The sequence below is a fragment of the Thalassophryne amazonica genome, chromosome 16 (genome assembly GCF_902500255.1).
Source record: "Thalassophryne amazonica chromosome 16, fThaAma1.1, whole genome shotgun sequence".
NCBI lineage: Eukaryota > Metazoa > Chordata > Actinopteri > Batrachoidiformes > Batrachoididae > Thalassophryne > Thalassophryne amazonica.
In genome coordinates, this window is record NC_047118.1 from 43,182,461 (window position 1) to 43,205,614 (window position 23,154).

General features: G+C 44.7%; 1 protein-coding gene and 1 long non-coding RNA gene across 3 annotated transcripts in view; one reads left to right on the forward strand and one right to left on the reverse strand.

Annotated features, from left to right (window-relative positions):
* The window catches only part of ap5z1 (adaptor related protein complex 5 subunit zeta 1), a 40,083-nt gene that overhangs the window by 3,408 nt on the left and 13,521 nt on the right, over positions 1-23,154 (forward strand). For both annotated transcript variants that reach the window (XM_034190864.1, XM_034190865.1), the window contains exons 2-5: positions 14,916-15,053; positions 15,962-16,142; positions 21,698-21,848; positions 22,847-22,959. In XM_034190864.1, the coding sequence (XP_034046755.1) occupies positions 14,916-15,053; positions 15,962-16,142; positions 21,698-21,848; positions 22,847-22,959 (583 nt within the window). The remainder of the gene's footprint in view (positions 1-14,915; positions 15,054-15,961; positions 16,143-21,697; positions 21,849-22,846; positions 22,960-23,154) is intronic.
* Positions 124-16,702, reverse strand: LOC117528262. Its single transcript, XR_004565717.1, has 3 exons — positions 16,444-16,702; positions 6,393-6,402; positions 124-134 (listed from the first exon to the last, which is right to left on the reverse strand). It is a non-coding gene; the product is annotated as an uncharacterized LOC117528262 (long non-coding RNA).

Genomic DNA, 23,154 nt, shown 5'->3' on the forward strand with positions numbered 1-23,154 from the left:
AAGCATTCATCTGCTTATGAGCCTGGTCGATGGCCATGGAGGAAAACACATTATTGGTCTTCTGGACAGTGAACTTGCCTTCCCTGAACGCTTGAGCTACGCTCGGGTGTGTCCTTGGTAGTTCAGCCATGTCCCTCAGGTGAACTGGAATCCATCTTGCATAATGGGTATGATCCATTGCATGAAACCACTTGACTAGTGCATCAAGGTACATGGAGAAACATCCCTCTCGCAATGACTGCACAAATACTAGCACGAGCAGCTCTAATTCAAGAACAATAGACCAGTACTGAAATTGTGGGATGTTTTCTGCTCTCCTGCTGCACCAAACTTCAAATGTAAGCGGCACTTGATCTGATTGTGTTTGACAATAGTTGTCATAAGCCCGGTGCTGCAGAACATACAGAGCCTTTGTTGTAATTTGATGGGCTCTCCTGGTGCGAGTTACATGGGCTGCTTTAAGGAAGGAGTCAGCTTTCCCTGGAGATGAGATGTCAGCTTGCACTAGTGCTTCAACCCAACCGCTTCCTTGTAACCAGTTCCCCAACATCTTCAATGCTGCCATCTCAATATGCAGTCCACCAAACATAACCACCAGCTTGTCTTCACCATATTTTTCCAGCCATTTGAACTGGATTTGTTTTGCCAGGGTCTTTAATGGTTGGTCAAATGTGACCACTGGACTTTGGCCAGGATTCAGGTGTTCCACAGCCTTACTTATGACATCAAGTGAATGCTTAATCATGGCCACAGTGTGAGCATTCTCCTGAAACAGTGGAAGGAGAGCAATGGAACATGTGGCAGGAATCCCTGGTGTCTGACGGCTAGCATGGAAAGCAGCCCAAGAGGTATCTAAGGAGTCTGCAGTGCTTTCGTTTTCAATGACCTCACTTGCATTGCCCAGCCACTGGTACTCTTCCTTGGTATACTGGCTAATTCCATCTCTAGTGAGTCATTCTAGCCTGGTTTCTGGAACCTGTGAAACTTTGATATTGCTAGCAACAGGGGGAACCTCAGTGTAGTATGCTGGCAAGCGGTCAATGGTCTTGGAACATCCTCCTGCAGGTCCACTGGGTGCCAGGAGGCTTCGGTCAGTCCCTTCACCAACAAAAGATGGATGCTGGATCAAAGAGATTGCTGTGCCATGGAAAGAATCCCTAGCTGTTGTGGAACTGGGATTATGATCAATATTGTCAACTGCAGCAGTGGTAAACACATGACTGCGCAACTGTGGGGGGCACACCACTTGTTCTCTATGAAACTGCTGACAGACTTGGTTCCCCATCTGAGTTGAAATCTGAAAAACACGATCATAGGATACGCTCAGGCCCAGATGTGCCATTTTATCAAGTTCCCTTTTACGTGTGTGGGCATGCAGCATCAGTCCCACGTATAATGGAACTGGTGTCTCCTGTGCAGTACTGTCGGACAAAAGCAGTTCTGTCTGGTGCCCGCTTGTGCTTAACACTGTTGAATTTTAGCAACTGAGCAATTGTAAGTGCTGCAGGAGATGTTGCTTCTTCCATCTGGTCTTTGATACTGGGTCCCTCTAGTACCATGTTAACAAGGGTAAGCAACAGCTGTGGCACAGAGTCCTCTTGGCAGTGTTCAGGAAAACCATTAAATGGTTTTGCCTCACCAAACATGTGACGGCGGACTATCTGTGCATCACGTGCAATGTGCATAGTATCTTCGTTGTTATCCTGCTCACAGGCTTTGACAAGAGCAGTGCTGATGTCATCTTCAAAGGTCATCAGGACATCTCTTCCCTTCGTGTAAGCTTGCATCTCTGGGAACTCAGCAAGAAGTTTCTCTTTCAGCCGTGTAGAGTTAATTCTGCTCTCAACCTCAACTCCTAACTGTTCCATTCGTGACTTGTAGAGCTGGGAAAGTTCCGCTAGTTTGAATACCGGTGCTGACCCATCATGTCTGGTCTCCTCGATGTAAAGCACCAACTCAGCAAAAACAACACCAGAGGTTGATGCTGCATGTCCCTTGCTGTTACCTTCAAGACCTTCCAGGTTAACCTTTCTGGCACGATTATAGAGACCTGCTAGGCATCTGGACTGATACTTAGCTTCAATTGCCACCACGTCCCCAGCACTAAGTTGTCCAAGTAATTCTGTGTCTTAAAGCAGGGTTGCAGCAGCACGCACCCGATTGTCTACTTGAAATGTTGCAGCCTCGTGAAGGCCTTCATTGCCAGCAGGCTGTCTGCAGAAGAAACAGATGTCCTGTCTCATTTCAGGAGTCCGACTTGGTTGGGATCTTCTGAGTTTGGATTCTGACTGTTGATCAGGACTTTCACTGCATGCTCGCTTTTTTGCCCTTTTCAACATGGTTTCATTGTACTTCAGCCTGCATGTATGATGATATTGAGCTTTGTTCACAACCATGGCTGCTTCAATACCATGACCCTCATCCAGTCTTCCAATAGGAAATGTTGAAGGAAGCTGGCCAAGTTCATTGAACTGGATTAAATGCTCTGCAAGTAAAGTATATCCACTCCCCTTGTCTTCTTGCTTAGACTGCAAAGGACATCTCAATGCCTCTGTTGTGTGCTCTTGGAAAATAATACAGAGCTTCCAGTCAGTCTTGGCTGCGCAAGAAGTTGATGGTCCTTGACCATCAAAATCCACAAGTTGTAATTTCTTTGACATTTTCTCAACAAAAAAAAAAAAAATGTTTGCAGTAAAGGCCGAGGGTTTATCCTTTTACCACCGTTTACTACCAGGGACAACAGTAACACATTTGTGTATGGGATACAACTAGGTTCGGACAAGAAAATTGCCCTACACCTAGCCCGATCGTTCATCCAATGCCATTTCATTCCTGTGCGATCTGTACACCATCCGGGTAACAATATGAAAGTCATATAAAGCCCCATTACCCTTGGCTCGGTTCTCCCGCGCTGGCACATCCTGTCCATTCAGGTGCGGCTATCTAACTATATCTAAATTAATAAACTATTAAGTAGATGTGGGGCTAACATTAGATAGCATTTAGGAAACTAAACTACACTACCACTAAACTGTCACCATCACCAGCATATTACAGAAAATATGGCATTATTAAGACTAGAGGAGTGTATTTAGCTGGCACTGAACCCTGGAGGTGGAACCTGGAAGGAAACATAAAAAACACAAAAAGCCAACCCCCGGCGGACTTCAGAAAACCACCCCGGGGACAAATAAAACAACCGGGAAACCCTGTTACCCCCCCCAGCACACCGAAAGACCCAGATCACTCCCAGAGCCTATCGTTAGCCCTATTTTGGCGAACGGCACAAAACTACTAAGCTGGGGAAGGAAACAGGAAAAACTAACCCGGTCCCATCCCCGAAGCGCAGCGGAAAACCGGAAAGACGTCCGGTGCCCCAACCCGACCATACCACCAGCCTATCGGGAGGGGTGGAACTACCGAAATGGCGAACGGCAACACATCGGCCCACCACTCCGACTGAGGTATGTTCCCGCTGCACCATACCCCGGTAACACCAATGACGAACGGTCAAAGGCCCACCGGGGCTGGAGAGGAACCGGGCCCTAACCGAACCCAAAAAAAACGCCCCTGACAATGCCCCCCCTGGGTGCAGAGGTCTTCTGAGAAACGCTCAGCGTGACCAACCTGCACCACCCCACAACCCAAAAGACAAAACGGTCTCAGAGCAATGTGAGGTTGGGGTTAGGGAAGCAGGGAAATAAAAAACAACAAAACAAAACGACCCAATCCTCAAACAAAAATTACCTAACTTCAAATAATGATTACCTGAGTCCAGCCGAGCTCTGAACTGCCAGTCGTTCACTCCACCAGAACCGCCTCTAAATCCCCAAACAATTTATAACCCCTTACATGAAAACAAAAACAGCCCAAATAACTAAACAACCAAAGATCTGCCTTTTTTTTTTTTTTGTCCATTATTATGCCTGTCTAAGAACACCTGGAGATACGTCACTGTTCTCTTTCTTGATGCTTATGTGACCGGGGCAATATGGCGGCTTCAGCTCGTCCGAGCTGCATGGGCTCATCCGCAAGAGGAGCCAGAGGTCCCGTCGGAGGAGTCTCAGTGGGGCGAAGAAGAGGCAGCCCTGATCTGTGTCGGGGAAAACCCCGAGATGAAAAGACCCACTCTGATGTCCGCCCTCTCTCGCGTTCACGCTCCTTTATCCGATCATCTAGACGAATAGCCAAAGATATCAGCTCATCTAAATCTTTTGGTTCGTCACGGACTGCTAGCTCGTCTTTTAATGAATCATTCAAACCATCCACAAACACTCCTCTCAAAGCTGCGGCATTCCAACCGGACTGAGCAGAAAAAATTCGGAAATCCACGGAATAATCCGCCGCACTCCGCCTCCCCTTGGGTGATGGAGTTATCTGCACCGGTATCGATAGTGTCGCAGCTGGAGCAGCAGGAAGCAGAACGGCTTGCGCTGCAAGCTCCGTAATGCAAGCATCTGTTTGTTTAATTTGATTTGCGAGAGGCCGTAATTGCTCCCATATCTTCTCCAAGTATTCTTGAACTTTTTCAGCAAAAGGAACCGCTTCTGCCGCTGGGTCCATTTTGGAATGGCCTGGAACTACTGTTATGTGCAGACGCGAGTTGAGGAGCGGACCAGCGTCTGACTGAACCCAGCGCTAAAATAACCAGAAAGCGGTTCCAAAAACAAAACAAATTTATTTCCCTTCTGTGCAATAATTTGTGTACAACATAAATGTGCGGTTGTCTGGCGAGGTGAAGGACGGCGCGCTCTCCAGCACCCAAATGGATCGAAGCCCGACGCTTCTGGACCCAGACTCACCGCCGAACACCCCCCAGGTGGATACGACAAACTGACTCTGTGAAGGATGGAAAAGGTGAGGTAAGTCAACAGCTACAACAAATATCCTTCAAAGGCACACACTATTAGCAACACATTCAGGTCTGAATTTAAGCTTTATGTAAATGAGCAGCTTCTCACAACAGGTGGAGGATCATCATTCCGTACGCCATGGCAGTGAGAAGCGAGCTGCACAATTCTCATCAATGTTCAAATATACTGCGTAACAAAATACCAAATTACTGTTAACACTTATTCAGACAATCATCACCTCTGATGTGTGCTGACAGCATGTGTCCCTCACCCGTCCTCCTTCACAGGCACGATGTGTCAAACCCAGGCGCGGTCCTCAGCGTCTCACAAACGAACGTCACAAGGTCGAGTTCCCGGCAATTCTGCTCGAATCACTCATGGCTTAAATGCAGAATGCCATCTCATTATCTGCTTCAGCTGAAAGTCTTTAAGTTTGCACGTGAGCATCATCCACAGGTGCTGCACGTCATTAGGCCTGCACGTGAACATCCTCCACAAGTGCAGCCAATAATGCTGATGAGGGTGAAGGACTCTTCTGCCAGCACCTTCTCCACAGATAAAAAACCAGTTTGCATACCACCTGGAGAGCAAAGAAAAGAAAACAACACCAAAATGTCCAGCCAGACCCCCCAACACACAACAGAATTCCACAGGAAACACCCCAGCGAGACAATGAAAAAAGTGATCTTTCTGGGGAATCCCTAGTTTTGCAAAGGCCTTGTGTCTGTCTATCTGTCTGTCTGTCCAGTCATCAGTCTGTCTGTCTGTCTGTCTGTCCTTTTGTCTGTGCTCAGAATAAGTCCAGTCCTGTAGTCCATCCCAGCCTTGTGCACGTCTACAGTTTTGTCCCTGGTGTCCTTAGACAGCTCTTTGGTCTTGGCTTTGGTGGACAGGTTGGAGTGTGATTGATTGAGTGTGTGAACAGGTGTCTTTTATACAGGTAACAAGTTCACACAGGTGCAATTAATACAGGTAAAGAGTGCAGAATATGAGGGCTTCTTAAAGAAAAATTAACAGGTCTGTGTGAGCCAGAATTCTTGCTGGTTGGTAGGTGTTCAAATACAACAGGCAAGCAGCTTGGTAGAAGACCACAACTGCTATGATTATTTATTAGAAAGTGAAAGAAACACAAGATGACTGTCAATCTCCCTCGGTCTGGGATTCCATGCAAGATCTCACTTTGTGGGGTAAGGATGATTCTGAGAAAGCTCAGAACTACACAGGAGGACCTGGTCAATGACCTGAAGAGAGCTGGGACCACAGTCACAAAGATTACATTAGTAACACATGATGCTGTCATGGTTTAAAATCCTGCAGGGCATCAAGGTCCCCCTGCTCAAGCCAGCACATGTCCAGGCCCGTTAGAAGTTCACCAGTGGCCATCTGGATGATCCAGAGGAGGCATGGGAGAAGGTCATGTGGTCAGATGAGACCAGAATAGAGCTTTTTGGAATCAACTCCACTTACCATGTTTAGAGGATGAGAACAACCCCAAGAAAACCATCCCAACCGTGAAGCATGGGGGTGGAAACATCATACTCTGGGGGTGCTCTTCTGTAAAGGGGACAGGACAACTGCACCGTATTGAAGGGAGGATGGATGGGGTCACGTATTGTGAGATTTTGGCAAACAGCCTCCTTCCCTCAGTAAGAGCATTGAAGATTGGTCATGGCTGGGTCTTCCAGCATGACAATGACCCCAAACACACAGCCAGGGCAACTAAGGAGGGGCTCCGTAAGAAGCATTTCAAGGTCCTGGAGTGGCCTGGCCAGTCTCCAGACCTGAACTCAATAGAAAATCTTTGGAAGGAGCTGAAACTCCAAACCTGAAAGATTTGAAGAAGATCTGTATGGAGGAGTGGACCAAAATCCCTGCTGCAGTGTGAGCAATCCTGGTGAAAAACTCCATGAAACATTTGACCTCTGTAATTGCAAACAAAGGCTACTGTACCAAATATTAACACTGATTTCCACAGGTGTTCAAATACTTATTTGCAGCAGTAACATACAAATAAATTATTAAAAATTCATACATTGTGATTTCCGGATTTTTTTTTTTTTTAGATTATGTCTCTCACAGTGGACATGCACCTAAGATGAAAATTTCAGACTCCTCCATGATTTCTAAGTGTGAGAACTTGCAAAATCGCAGGGTGTTCAAATACTTATTTTCCTCACTGTATGTACACACAACAAATCTAGCACGGCAATCAGGACTAGAGAAACAATGGACTAGAAGATAGGCTAAACATTTGAACTAAAATTCACATTATACTAACAAATTAAAGGGTTGAGTTCCTCTTCCCTTAATTGACAAAATAAAAATGACCTTCCTCTGTCACATCAACCACCTGCATGTCCTCCCTCAGCACATCCATAAACCTCCTCTTTGGCCTCCCTCTTCTCCTCCTGCCTGGTGGCTCCATCCTCATACCCTGGGTCCCTTCTCTGCACATGTCCAAACCATCTCAATCTTGCCTCTCTGACCTTGTCTCCAAACTGTCCCACCTGAGCTGTCCCTCTGATATGTTCATTCCTAATCTTGTTCAGTCTTGTCACTCCCAAAAAGAATCTCAACATCTTCAGCTGTGCCACCAATTGCCACCGTTGTTAGTGCGCCTGCGTGAATGGGCAGCACGTCTGTCGCTCCTCGTTCTGTCTTCTTTTTCATCCTGCTACCACCTCTATTGATATGCACTGCACTAAAATTAGATATGCAAGGAAGGACTTGCTGAAACTCCAGACAAATGCCGTTGCTGGGGAAAGGCATGCGATTCCTGAGAGCTAAGGCGGGTATACCGGGGAAGACGTGCTGGATACCAACCTAGGGCCAAAGCTGCGGCTAGAGTCACCAAACGGAGGATTTTTAAACTACCAGTCCCCTCCGTGGTAATGGGTAATGTCAATGCACTGTCAAATAAGATGGATGAACTTACCACGCTGATCCGGTGCTAATCGAGCTACATGGAGAGTAGTCTACTTCTGTTTACAGAGACGTGGCTAACCAGCTACGTACCGAATACTAACGTGGACCTACCCGGCTTTTCCATCGTGCGCGCTGACCGGGATCCCAGGACCAGCGGGAAGAGCAAAGGTGGGGACCTTATTCTGTACGCCAATAAGCAATGGTGTCATCCTAACCATCTGACTGTCAAAACGGTGATATGTAGCCGGGACTTGGAGCTGCTAGCTGTTAGCATCAGACCGTACTACATACCACATGAGTTTTCCCACGTCATCGCACTTTGTGTTTACATTCCTCCAAGTGCCAATGCGGAGACAGCGCTAGAGTCCATCTACAACATCACTACAGCGCTTCAGTCACAACATTCGAATGCTTTCTTCATTATTTCTGGTGATTTTAATCATGTCCCATTGGACACTACTCTGCCCTCCTTCCACCAATATGTCACCTGTCCCACAAGAAAAACTAAGACTATTGACCTGTTGTATGCAAACACCATCAATGCATATTCGGCTTCCCCCCTACCTCCACTAGGCAAATCTGATCACATCCTGGTTCACTTACGACCCACTTACACTCCTCTGGTTAAAAGGCAAACAATTATAACCAGGCCTGTTCGAAAATGGTCACCTGAAGCAGAGGATGCTCTCAGGGACTGTTTTGCTACCACAGACTGGAGTGTTTTGGTTGACGCTCATGGAGAGGACCTCAAGGGGGCGGTGGGCTGTCTGTCGGATTATCTGAACTTTTGTATGGACCAGGTGGTACCAGTCAGAACTGTCAGATGTTTTGACAATAACAAGCCGTGAATCACAGCTGAAGTGAAGGGGCTCCTGAACAGGAAGAAGCGGGTGTTTAGGAGCAGGGATTAGGAGGGGGTGAGGGCAGTGCAGGGGGAGCTCAAACTTTGTTTAAAGCAGGCTAAAGAGGAGTACGGTAAAAAGCTGGAGAGGACAATGTCTATTAAAAACATGCGGGAGGTCTGGAGAGGAATGAAAACCATCACTGGCTGTGGCAGTAAGGGCAATCTGGGTTGCATAGACATCCAGAGAGCTGAGGAGCTGAACACCTTTTTTAATCGGTTCAGCTCACCCCTGACCAACCCCCCACAGCCTACGGTCAGCCCCCCAGACCACCCCCATCCTGCCTCTCCCCTATGTGCCTCTTTCTCTCCCTCACTAGTCCCCACCTCACCCACCTCAACTCACCCCTTCATTACTGCAAACCAGGTGACTACAGCACTACGATGGCTCCACCCTAGGAAGGCTGCGGGACCTGACTTGGTTTGTCCGAGGCTCTTGAAGGCCTGTGCTGTGGAGCTGGGAGAACTGCTGCAACGGGTCTTCAACCTGAGTCTGCAGCTGGAGAAGGTTCCCTTACTATGGAAAGCATCCTGTATTGTGCCAGTTCCCAAGATCAGTTGCCCTCGGGAGCTCAATGACTACATGCCAGTCGCTCTCACGTCATACGTGATGAAAACATTGGAGCGACTGGTTCTGCAGTTCATGCAGCCCCAGGTGCAGGCAGTGAGGGATCCTCTCCAATTTGCCTACCGGGAGAGGGTGGGTGTTGAGGATGCGGTCCTCTACCTCCTACACCGTGCTCTTAAGTACCTGGATGGGGGGGCGATGCACTGTGAGAATGCTATTTTTTGACTTCTCCAGTGCTTTTAATCAGGGGCGGATCTAGCCATTTTGGGGCCCTAGGCAAAATATAGACATGGGGCCCTCATTCTTGAAACACACACATAAACCAAATAACCATCCCAATACCCTTGCTTTAAATTGAGATTAAAGAATCACAATAAACCAGTAGTGAGTGCACTGCCACTAACAATGGTCTCAACACAATGGTCTTAACTCTCCACATTAAAAACAGTTTCAGATTACTCCAGCATTTGCCAAAATGATGTTTATTATTCAGATCAAACCAGAGAGAGAGAGACAGAAAGAGAGAGCTCACAATCTCCATGTGTTAATGAAACAAATACATGTGAAATCAAATAATATTTCCACTGCCAGAGATACAAAATGATCTTACGCTTAACAGAACTAGAATACAAAATGGATATGAGTCCATGAAAACCACTATTTACATTTAAACAGGATTGAAGAAAAGATTTTGTGTGTGGACAGGAATAACAGTGGCTGTGTGGCTGTGAGAGACAGGCAAAGCAGTGGTTGAGTGAGTGAGTGAGTGAGTGAGTGAGTGAGTGAGTGAGTAACAGGCAAGAGAGAGAGAGAGACAGAGAGAGAGAGAGATTGGGTTTGCAGCTAGTTAAATTCTCAATCTTCAAGTGTTGAGTGAGTGAGTGAGTGAGTGGCAAAACAGTGTGTGTGTGTGTGTGTGTGTGTGTGTGTGTGTGTGTGTGTGTGTGTGTGTGTGTGTGTGTGTGTGTGTGTGTGTGTGTGTGTGTGTGTGTGTGTGTGTGTGTGTGTGTGTGTGTGTGAGTGAGAGAGCGAGACAGAGAGCACACAAGCATTTGTAAACGCAAAGTCCTACTGTTGTCGTCTTCTCAAAGTCTTCATATCATAGAAAAGTGGTGAGCAGCAGTATGGAACCCACATTATCTATGGTTTACCTGTTTGAAGCCGTTGATAAAGAGTTCGCCAAGCAGCCATATTCGCAAGATGATTGGCAGACTTCTCGTGATCTTTTAGGAAGGCTGATAAATTTTTCCAATCGTTTGTGCCATCGGAGCTGATCCGCTGTTTGTTGCAATCTCCAAACAGCCGACAACAAAAGCAAATAGCGCGGTCTTTCGTCTTGCTGTACACAAGCCAGGACCTTTTTGATTTTTTCGTCATTCTTCATGTTCAAATAGTAGTACGTGTTTGTAAATCGTCTGCCCTGTTTGTTCTGGGGGAAATCTCCTCATATTTGCACTGGTCCTTTCTGTACAATTGAACAACGCTCGGAGTCTGTCAACTTTTCTGGCCCAATGTGCAGGGTCGTCGCCTAATATTATTAAATTGTCTCCACTGCTGCTGGTGGTTAACGGCTGAGGTGGCGTATACCTACTCACCACCAAATCATCTTTGTCTTCTTCTGCATCATCCAGAGTCACCTGTTCCTCTGCTTCGGCTTCCATAGCCACCTCTCCTTCCTCCTCCACTTCAACATTTTCCTCAACAGCGGAGCCTGAGCATGTCGCAAGTTCAAGAGCTACAGCGGATGCTGTAGCAGCAGGAGGTGTAAAAAAGGACGTTAATTTCGGCAGTGCATCGGCAATTCTTTTGATTTCTGCCCGTTTCTTTCTTTTAGCATAATCGCTTTCATAATTCCGCTTCATTTTCACCTAGTCGCATACAGTTCCCTCTGCTTTGGTTTGAAGTCACGTCATGTCGCATATTGCTACGTCATCATATTATGGACTAGTCCAATGCACAGCAACGGAGGGGGGTATGTGTGCTTAGACAACTATTATTTAGACATTAATTCAGTATTGTGCTGATATTTCGTGTTTTTTTAATATAAATATGTTTTGTTACTTTACATCAGTAACAAATTAAGATTAGTTTTTTTGTGTATTTACTGTGGCTGGGATGGTCAGATTTGGGGGCCCCTATGGAGGGCAGATTTGGTTGAGGCCCTAGGCAAATGCCTAGGTTTGCCTAGTTAAAGAACCGCCTATGCTTTTAATACCATCTACCCCAGCCTTCTCCAGGATAAACTTAGCATCATGGCTGTGGACCCCCATCTAGTGAGCTGAATCTCAGACTACCTTACCAATAGTTGTAAAACAGCTAACTGATCATCTGCAGAGGAATGGTCTATTTGAAGAGTTTCAGTCAGGTTTCAGAATTCATCATAGTACAGAAACAGCATTAGTGAAGGTTACAAATGATCTTCTTATGGCCTCAGACAGTGGACTCATCTCTGTGCTTGTTCTGTTAGACCTCAGTGCTGCTTTTGATACTGTTGACCATAAAATTTTATTACAGAGATTAGAGCATGCCATAGGTATTAAAGGCACTGCGCTGCGGTGGTTTGAATCATATTTATCTAATAGATTACAATTTGTTCATTTAAATGGGGAATCTTCTTCACAGACTAAGGTTAATTATGGAGTTCCACAAGGTTCTGTGCTAGGACCAATTTTATTCACTTTATACATGTTTCCCTTAGGCAGTATTATTAGACGGCATTGCTTAAATTTTCATTGTTACGCAGATGATACCCAGCTTTATTTATCCATGAAGCCAGAGGACACACACCAATTAGCTAAACTGCAGGATTGTCTTACAGACATAAAGACATGGATGACCTCTAATTTCCTGCTTTTAAACTCAGATAAAACTGAAGTTATTGTACTTGGCCCCACAAATCTTAGAAACATGGTGTCTAACCAGATCCTTACTCTGGATGGCATTACCCTGACCTCTAGTAATACTGTGAGAAATCTTGGAGTCATTTTTGATCAGGATATGTCATTCAATGCGCATATTAAACAAATATGTAGGACTGCTTTTTTGCATTTGCGCAATATCTCTAAAATTAGAACGGTCTTGTCTCAGAGTGATGCTGAAAAACTTAATTCATGCATTTATTTCCTCTAGGCTGGACTATTGTAATTCATTATTATCAGGTTGTCCTAAAAGTTCCCTGAAAAGCCTTCAGTTAATTCAAAATGCTGCAGCTAGAGTGCTAACAGGGACTAGAGAGAGCATATCTCACCCATATTGGCCTCTCTTCATTGGCTTCCTGTTAATTCTAGAATAGAATTTAAAATTCTTCTTCTTACTTATAAGGTTTTGAATAATCAGGTCCCATCTTATCTTAGGGACCTCATAGTACCATATCACCCCAATAGAGCACTTCGCTCTCAGACTGCAGGCTTACTTGTAGTTCCTAGGGTTTGTAAGAGTAGAATGGGAGGCAGAGCCTTCAGCTTTCAGGCTCCTCTCCTGTGGAACCAGCTCCCAATTCAGATCAGGGAGACAGACACCCTCTCTACTTTTAAGATTAGGCTTAAAACTTTCCTTTTTGCTAAAGCTTATAGTTAGGGCTGGATCAGGTGACCCTGAACCATTCCTTAGTTATGCTGCTATAGACTTAGACTGCTGGGGGGTTCTCATGATGCACTGAGTGTTTCTTTCTCTTTTTGCTCTGTATGCACCACTCTGCATTTAATCATTAGTGATTGATCCCTGCTCCCCTCCACAGCATGTCTTTTTCCTGGTTCTCTCCCTCAGCCCCAACCAGTCCCAGCAGAAGACTGCCCCTCCCTGAGCCTGGTTCTGCTGGAGGTTTCTTCCTGTTAAAAGGGAGTCTTTCCTTCCCACTGTTGCCAAGTGCTTGCTCACAGGGGGTCGTTTTGACCGTTGGGGTTTTTCCGTAATTATTGTATGGCCTTACCTTACAATATAAGGTGCCTTGGGGCAACTGTTTGTTGTGATTTTGTGCTATATAAATAAAATTGATTTGATCTGATTCTTTACCTCTAAAGTCATCCTACAAACAACCCTCCTATGCTGTCTAACGACACTCTCTCTTGCCACCACCTTACAGTCTGATTTCTTTTAACTTGCATTTCCTATAAACAATGTAGTCCACCTGTGTGCACCTTCCTCCACTCTTATATGTTACCCTGTGCTCGTCCCTTTTCTTAAAGTAGGTATTCACCACAGCCATTTCCATCCTTTTTGCAAAATCAACTACCATCTGTCCTTCCACATTCCTGTCCTTGATACCATATCTACCCATTATTTCCTTATCATCTCTGTTCCCTTCACCAACATGCCCATTGAAGTCTGCTCCTATCACCACTCTTTCATGCTTGGGCACACTCTTCATCACCTCATCTAACACACTCCAGAAATCTTCTTTCTCCTTCATCTCACAATCTACCTGTGGGGCATATGCACTGATGATATTCATCATCACCCCTTCAATTTCCAACTTCACACTCATCACACTGTCCAACACACTTTTAACATACTCTTCCTTTAAAATGACCCCAACACCATTTCTCTTCTTGTTCTCACCATGGTACAACAACTTGTACCCATGGCCGATGCTTCTGCTCTTACTTCCCTTCCACTTGGTCTCTTGCACACACAATATGTCTGCCTTTCTCCTCTCCATCATATCAGCCAGCTCTCTCCCTTTACCAGTCATACTACCAACATTCAAAGTCCCCACTCTCATTTCCACCCTTCTAGTTTTCTTCTTTTCCTGCTGTTTGTGGAAACGTTCTCCTCCTCTTCTTCATCGTCTTCGCCCAGCAGTAGCCCAATTTCCACCGGCACCCTGTTGGGCAGCAGCACCGGTGGCGGACGTTGTTAACCCGGGCCGCGACCAATCCGGTATGGAAATTCGATTCTTAGTCTGCATAGTTGGGTTGGCTTGTTTTACGCCGGATGCCCTTCCTGACGCAACCCTCCTCATTTATCCGGGCTTGGGACCGGCACTCAGAATGTACTGGCTGCACACCCCATATGGCTGAGTTAAGTTATTAAGTTGTTTTTTTTTTCTCTGTCCTGTGCTTCAGGAGGTGGAGAATGTACTTGGACCAAAATGTTCTCAACAGCCAGCTCTGAGAGAAAATGATTAATCCGCTACAAAATAATTATTTTATATACGCAGTGTCCAGCGCACAAAGCACCGCATCCAGTTGGGAACACAGTGGATGGCATTGTCACAACGAAGTGCGCGAGAGTGTGGAGCCAAAATGCGTGCAAGTGTCAAGGCACCTTTCCTTTGTATCAAAGGAGAATGTTACTTAGGGAGTAGCAGAGAAGCTTGAATCTTCGACTGGACTGGGTTGCTTGATGCGAGGACGTTTCGCTTCAAATCGCAGAAGCTTCCTCAGCTAAAATTCTTACTCTGGTAGTCTGACTTCGGTCTTGACTCTTGTAGAGAAGAATAAACAGAAGCCACAAAAGCTGGAGTTTTAAACCTAACCAGACCCCTCCTACTGAGAGGCAGACTGCTATAGGCTAGTGACAGTCACTAGCCTATAGCAGTATACACTAGAAAGTACAGGAATGTTTTACTGGAATACATGACAGAATGTTTTAGAATAATCATGTCATTTGTGTAAAATGACTTTATAGAAGGAGTATACTGTGTGTGTGCGTGTGTGTGTGTTTTCAGAGAAATTCAGGAATCTGAGCTGCAGAACTTTTACAACAAATTAATGAAGCTCCTGCAGGGAAAGGAGGGTGGTCATGAGACATTGGACTCCCTGCAGAGGCTGCGCCTCATCCTTTCTGCCAGCAAGTTCACCAGAACGTAAGAACACCAACTGAAGCCTCTAACATAATTGGGAAAAGACACAGTGAAGTGTGTTTATTTCAGTTTGGATTTTTCAATATCTTCACATACTTGTTGGTTCAGTCAGATAATGCTGGAGTCTGTCTCAGATTAGTTTTTGTCAGTAAACTCTTTAACCCTCAAGTGACCAAACTATTTTAGTAACTAATGAGACTGAGTGGGGTTATTTATGACCCCGTTGACTTTGTATTGGAATACTATATAAATGATTGTTTTAGGGTTCTTCATATTTATTTCACTCTGTAATATATTTGTCCATCAAACGTTTCATCCTCAGTCTCGGCATCAAGAATCAGTCACAGTGCTTGTGCAGCTGTAAATCTTGGTATTCTAGATCTGTTGGCCATGCTTCCTTGTAAAACAGTAAAATATAATGAGCAGAGTTGGTAAATTATAATACCATCTGAAGATATAATATTGAAAATCTCATAAATCTTTCTGGGGTCATAAGTGACGCTACACTGGTTTGTATTATACTTGCCACACGGATTGGCCGATCCTTGCAGGACAAACAGATAGACAAATTCATGGTAGGAAACTTTTTTTACGATTAAAATTAGAAACATGGTGCACAAAAATATATGCCCGGGGTCATAAATGACCCCACTTGGTTGCTTGAGGGTTACACAATCAAGCCATGGTTCTATCAGGTGTTTTTGAACTCACAACCTACCCTGTAATAATTGACTGGCTCTTAACCTATTAATGATTAATAATTGATAAACCAAACTCAACAATGCTGTTTTGGGACCAATATGAAGATAATCTCTGTCTTGTTTATAATCAAAACAGTTGAAGTGATTTTTATGCTAAACCTTGATATTCCAGTCACAGTTTTCTGTCTCTTCTGTTGTTGTGAACTGAAGGTTGCCTACAGAACTCCAGAAGAGGCTGTTGTCACTCATCCATTCTTCTTCTGAGCAGCTTCAGGTTCTGAGCTCAGCTGTGCTAAGAGAAACGATGTTCCCCTCTGCTCAGGAACTGAACTGTGACCAGGATTTCGACAACCAGCTGAACACTCACGTTGCTGGCTTACTGCTTGCTCAGGTGTGCAGTAATGTATTGTGTTTGGTGTCATTCATCAGAAGGCTTGTAGACATTAAAAAGACATTGAAAGGACATCAGTTGAAGTGAAAATCAATGCAGTTGTTTTTGCAAGAATAAATAAGTGATGAGCAGTAATGTTACATACAGCTACATATACAACCCCAAATCAGAAAAAGTTAGGACAATATGGAAAAGGAAGGAAACAAAAAAAGGGGGGCAGGCCAGTCCACTATCTGTACTTACTTCTTCCACAACCATGCCGCGGTAATCTGTGCAGAATGTGGTTTTGTATTGTCTTGACAAAAAAGCATGGACGTCCCTAGAAAAGATGTCATCTTAAAGCAGCATATGTTGCTTTAAAATCTCAATGTACATTTCTACATTAATGCTGCCATCACAGGAGTGTAAATTACCTTTGCCAAGGGCACTGACACAACCTCATACAATGACAGACCTTGGCTTTTGGATTTATTGCTAATAACATTCTGGATGGTTCTTTTCATCTTTGGCCTGGAGCACATGGCATGCAATTCTTCCAAAAGAGATCTGGAATACTGATTCAATTCCACTCTGTGATGTCCAACCCAGATGCCTCAGAGCCCAGAGAATTCAATGCTGCTAAGTAAAGTTTTAAGTGTCATTTGTGAATGTAAGTCTGTATTGTTCATGGGAGTTTGCCCAACCAGTCCACATGTGTTTTGTGGATCTGGAGAAGGCGTTCTACCGTGTCCCCCGGGGCACCCTGTGGGGAGTGCTCCGGGAGTACGGGGTCCGGGGTCCTTTGTTAAGGGCTATCCGGTCCCTGTATGACCGCAGCAGGAGCTTGGTTCGCATTGCCAGTAGTAAGTCAAACCTGTTTCCAGTGCATGTTGGTCTCCGCCAAGGCAGCCCTTTGTCACCGGTTCTGTTCATTATTTTTATGGACAGAATTTCTAGACGCAGCCAGGGTGTAGAGGGGGTCTGGTTTGGGAACCACAGAATCTCGTCTCTGCTGTTTGCGGACGATGTGGTTCTGTTGGCTTCGTCAAATCAGGACCTTCAACGTGCACTGGGGCGGTTTGCAGCCGAGTGTGAAGCGTCCGGGATGAAAATCAGCACTTCCAAATCCGAGGCCATGGTTCTCGACCAGAAAAAGGTGCTTTGCCCTCTTCAGGTCGGTGGAGTGTCCTTGCCTCAAGTGGAGGAGTTTAAGTATCTCGGGGTCTTGTTCACGAGTGAGGGACGGATGGAACATGAGATCGATAGACGGTGCAGCATCTGCAGTGATGCGGTCGCTGTATCGGACCGTCGTGGTGAAGAGATAGCTGAGTAGGGGGGCAAAGCTCTCGATTTACCGATCGATCTACGTTCCGATCCTCACCTATGGTCATGAGATTTTTCTCATGACCGAAAGAACGAGATCGCGAGTACAAGCGGCCGAGATGAGTTTCCTCCGCAGGGTGGCTGGGCGCTGCCTTAGAGATAGGGTGAGGAGCTCGATCACTCCGGAGGAGCTTGGAGTCGAGCCGCTGCTCCTCCACGTCAAAAGGAGTCAGTTGAGGTGGCTTGGGCATCTTTTCCAGATGCCCCCTGGACGCCTCGCTGGAGAGGTGTTCTGGGCACGTCCCATTGGGAGGAGGCCCCGGGGAAGACCCAGGACACGCTGGAGGGACTACATCTCTCGGCTGGCTTGGGAACGCCTTTGGGTTCCCCCAGAGGAACTGGGGGAGGTGTGTGTGGATCGGGAGGTCTGGGAGGCTTTGCTTGAGCTGCTGCCCCCACAACCTGACTCCGGATAAAGCGGAAGAAAATGAATGGATGGATGGAAATCTGTATTGTTGTGCTTGAGATAAGGTTTCACAAAGTAGTCTCCTTCCTGTGTGGCTATATACAGATACAGATACTTTGTCATTGTAACAAAATACAACAAAAGGTAAGGTGCAAGCCTTTCAGTGCAAATGTAAACCTGAGTAAACCGCGCACCGACTTTAAAGGTCAGGAGAAGAAAAGAAAATAAACATAAAATTTAACCGAATGAAAGAGGTATGCCCAGAGCGCAAATTAAAAAAGAAAAAAAATAAGAATGTACCAGCATATAAGATTTTAAATATAAAAAAGAGAAAAGTATATACAAAACTGTGGATGTTGCGCAAAAACAAATATTGCACTCAAGTGTGGCATGTGACATGGCTGTTTGGTTCCAGTGGCATTCAAAGCTCTAACAGCAGTTGAGTAGAAACTATTCTTCAGTCTATTTTCACTTGCTTTAATGGTCCTGTACCATCTGTCTGATGGCAGTAGCTCAAACAGAGAGTAGGATGTGATGGGGTGAGGGTGGGATGAGTCCTTTAGGATGGTGTTAGCTCTCCTGAGACAGTAAGAGCCATGAAGGTCCCCCAGTATGGGTAGAGGGCACCCAATGATCTGTGCTATTTTGGTAACCCTCTGGAGCTCTTTCCTGTTTGCCCCCATGCAGCTGGCAAATCAAGTACAGAGGCAGTATATGATGATGCTCTCCATGGTAGAGTGGTAAAAAGACACAAGTAATCTCTGGTTTATGTTATTTTTTCTGACGATTCTCAGGAAGTGGAGTCTGGTGGTTATATCAACTATTGATGAATGATGGTCCTTGATGAAGTGCTCTCTGAGGAATCGGGGATCATAGGTGTTCAGCTTTAAGTTTGTGCTGTTGCTCTTTAAGTGCTAAAATTCCTCATTTAATAATATTGTGCACTGTAGAGGGAAGAATGTACAAATCTCTTCCAATCTTTCTTTGAGGAACATTGTTTTTAAACATTCCAATAATTTTGGCAAACTGGAAATCTTCTATCCATCTTTGCTTCTTAAAGACTCAGCCTTTTTTGTACCGAATCATGATCGCAATCACCTGTTGACAGCACCTGTTTGAAATAACATCAATATTTAATTTGTTTTACTTCAATATCAGCCATAAATTGCCCCCATAACAACACTTTTTTGAAAGCTGAAATGGAAGAATGGATGTATATATCAACAAATGAAATCAAGTTGACCACATAGAACATGAAATATCTTGGGTGCATACTGTCCGCAATGAAACAGATGTCAAAGGAAATTTAAAGGTCGCTGGGTTTTTTCCTTGCATTTTCCACATCATCCCCACGTTTTCTGATTTTGGGTTGTATGTTTTCTTCCCTCACATACAATCCTCTAACGTCCTTTAGGGCAGCTTCACACATAACATGATTGAAGCCGACTAGCGCACGAAGGAGGAATTGCATGCCAGTCATGAAAAATCAGAGCCGCCTCTAACGCCTTGTACACCTGTTACTACAACTATTCGCACACACCAGCGGCCAAGAGTGCCCTGTGAGAGCCCATTTGATCCCTCTCACGGCAGGTGTCGGACAAATTCCAGCTGACACACACAAACATCTAACACCGCTTGCTGGACACTTAGAAAATGTGGTGCCATTTGCGCTGTCAGCACAAAATTAGTGAGCAGACAATCACCTTTGAGCTGCCTATGGAATTTGTCTAAGTGCCCTCACGACTTTGGAGTTGCCAAGCAAAACACAGATAGCATGGCAGAGTGTCTGCTCCCCCCTCAATACGTGCTGTGCATGTATATTGTGCGTGTTTTGCACCCCCCCCCCCACAACACGTGGCGTGCGTGTGTTTCGTGCCTCCCCCCACAACACATGTGGCATGCGGGGGGGTGCCTCCCTGGTGATCATTGGCTAGAGATTCACTGACAGCTGGAAATGACAGCTCAGTGCACACGAAGTGCCACATTAAAAACACAGAGACCACAGCCAGGACAGGTATAGAAATAATTACTACAATAACTACATACACAATTACATGCCAAAATAACTAAACAAAAATGATCACATAACACAGAAACAGAGAGTGACACTTTGGTCTTTGCGCTGAACAGACAGGGAGCGTGGCTGGCTGCCAACAGCTGCAGCTGTTGAGATCTCCGGTCGTGGACATCACAGCTGTAGAACACGTACCGTGTTTTGACAGACATGACCTTACAACTGTCCACTGTGACACGCGTGTGTGCGCTTGCTGTACTTATTTGTGCTTTGTGTGAAGGGACCCTTAAGAATGTGTGTGATTTTAAGATGTGATGTCTGACGTCTGAGACTGCAACAACAGCACACCAATAATGGGAAAAAACATTAACTTGCTTCAGTCATAACATAGGTCAAATTCTTGTAATATTGAGCAAGAAAAAAAGGCAGTCTTTGTCTTCTCTGATGCAAATCAAAAGATATGTTTGAGGCAAATATAACATGAATTTTTGTAACGGAAGCATGCAGTGAAGATGTCAGCTGATCATACACATACCGTACTGTCTAGGGCCAACCTCAGTATTAGTCTTCCGTGCATTCACCAACAAAAAGTTGTCTGAGAGTTTTACCCAACCAAGTCTCCAAAGTCACAAATTAGCAACCATATCAGTTTTCAATTTCAGTTTATTTTCATTTATATAGCACCAAATCACAACAAAGTTGCCTCAAGGTGCTTCACACAAGTAAGGTCTAAACTTACCAACCAATCCCTAGAGCAAGCACACAGGTGACAGTGGTAAGGAAAAACTCCCTCTGATGATTTGAGGAAGAAACCTCAAGCAGACCAGACTCAAAGGGTTGACCCTCGGCTTGGGCCATGCTACCAACACAATTTACAGTACGAATATACATATATCGTATACACATGTTTTGCCCCATATCTGAATTGACAGGCTTGTGTAGTTGTGTATCATTAGCATTGCAACTGAAAATAATCATATAACTGCAAAAGCTGTACCACTGGTGCTGTATAAAGTGAGAAAAACAGTGGATCTAAAACAGAACCTTGAGACATTCTATACCTCACCTCAGAAAATTCAGTTGTAGTGCCCTCATAAGAGATCAGCTGTGATCGATCTGACGATGTCAACCATAAGAGAGTCCAACCAGCAATATCCAATATTTTTCAAGTTCCTACAGCAATACAGATTGAGCAACAGTGTCAAAAGCAACAATAAGGTCAACAGCAACAGCACTAATGTGAAATCATCATCCATGGTGAGTGCCGCTTCTGTTGAATGAGAAACCTTAAATGTTGACCAGAATGGATCAAAGAGACTGTTCACCATATATATATACTTGCATCGATACCACTTTCTTGAGAGTTTTTGAAAAGAAGGATACATTTGAAACTGATCAGTATTTTGCCATTTAACCCTTTCTTAAGAAGGGGTTTGACCATTGCAGTGTGAAAACTCATAAACTGACAGTCTATAACACAGTGGGCCCCAGTCATAACCACTGATCCTGGACCTTGACAAACCTAGTTGGCAGCTATTCAAGGACACATACGTAATATGGCATAAAAATTCATTCTGTTTTCTGAAATTGCTTCAACCGAGATCAAGTATCTGAATATACAAAGATAACAGGTTGCTTTAGTTTGAGTCTGCAAATGTGGTAACAGAAAAACACACCATTAGCCATCACGTTTTAGTACACGATAGTATAACACATCTTATTTAGCTTTCAACCATACAGTACATTCATTCTGCTCTCTGTCCCACCCAACAGGCAGGTTCCAAGGCAGATGTGTCAACTCTGTGCGCTCAGCTCCTTGGCAGTCTAGACGTCCGACCATCTGAAGGACCAGCTTATTCACTCACACATATTCTGCCAATCATCAGCTCCATCCTCACACATACCCCCGAATGTCTCACTGAAGGTAATAAACAGTCTGTCAAATCATCCGGCATTTTCACTAACAGCCAAATAGTCCGTTTGTATAGTTAAGAACACTGGGTGTTTCACACAGCAGGCTTGTAAATAAATCAGCAGTGGGCAGTGCCTATGGTCTTCACTTAAAATGATCGTTTTGCTCAAGAATGCACATGCAGAAAATCCAGATAGTGACTTTGACATGTCAGGATGTGGCTTTGAAGAATTAGTCTCATGATATCAAGTCGTCTCCCATCTGACATTCAGAAAGCATTGAGTGCAGAACATTTGAAAGTATAAGCAGTATCTTTCAAAAAAGACCTCCACGTGGAGGCAAGTTATTTAGTTTGTTTAGTCAAATGTTTAAAGGGGTAATATTATACACCTTTTCAATAAGTTAATATAGGTCATCACGAATCTCAGTTGCAGATAGGAGTCATAGACAAAAACACACTGTAAGCAATAACTTGTTATCAAGTAACAGACCACTCAGGAAAAGGCCACTCATTCGCCAAAAATACAATTTAATCAACATCCAAACCGAGGTTATCATGTTAGCTTAGCTTGTTTGATAACTCAGATTTGGGGTCATGGTTGGGGGTTGACAAATGAAGCCCAGCACCCAGTATGGTTTGTCTTACCATAATATGACCCCTTTAAGGTTCTACTTTGCATACTGCCCTGCAGTCACAGTCCAGTGTCTGGATTTTGTTGGTGCAGCACTGTGTCTTCAAAAATCCCTTTGTTTGCTTTGCAAGATGGTGGATTTATGATGTCAAAAGAATATTATCTCCAGCTGGAAATTCAGCTATAAAATTTAGTCAGTGGCCAAGTGATCCTACAAACACATTATTGCATTGTGAGGATACTATGTTTTACTATGCATTATGTTTTGATTTGTTTTCCCAAATCAAAACATAAGGATTATGTTTTGATTTGGGAACTCTTGTGTGTGTGCAAGCTCAGCTTTAATTCATCTGTTTTTCCACATTTGTCTGGCTAAAGATCATGTGATACTTCTGAGTAAGAAGTTTGTTGATTGGCTGCGTTATGCCAGTACCACGCAGGGAGGTGGAGCATCTTCAGGAGGATTTTTCGCAGGGCCCAGGTCACGACAGGTAAGCTTTTTAATTTTACGGTTTTAAAAGTGATCAGTAACACATTATCTAAACCTTTTGAATGGTACTTTACAGTAACAATGACAGCTTAACTGTAAGTGTGTGTGTGTGTGTGTGTGTGTGTGTGTGTGTGTGTGTGTGTGTGTGTGTGTGTGTGTGTGTGTGTGTGTGTGTGTGCGCGTGCGTGCGTGCGTG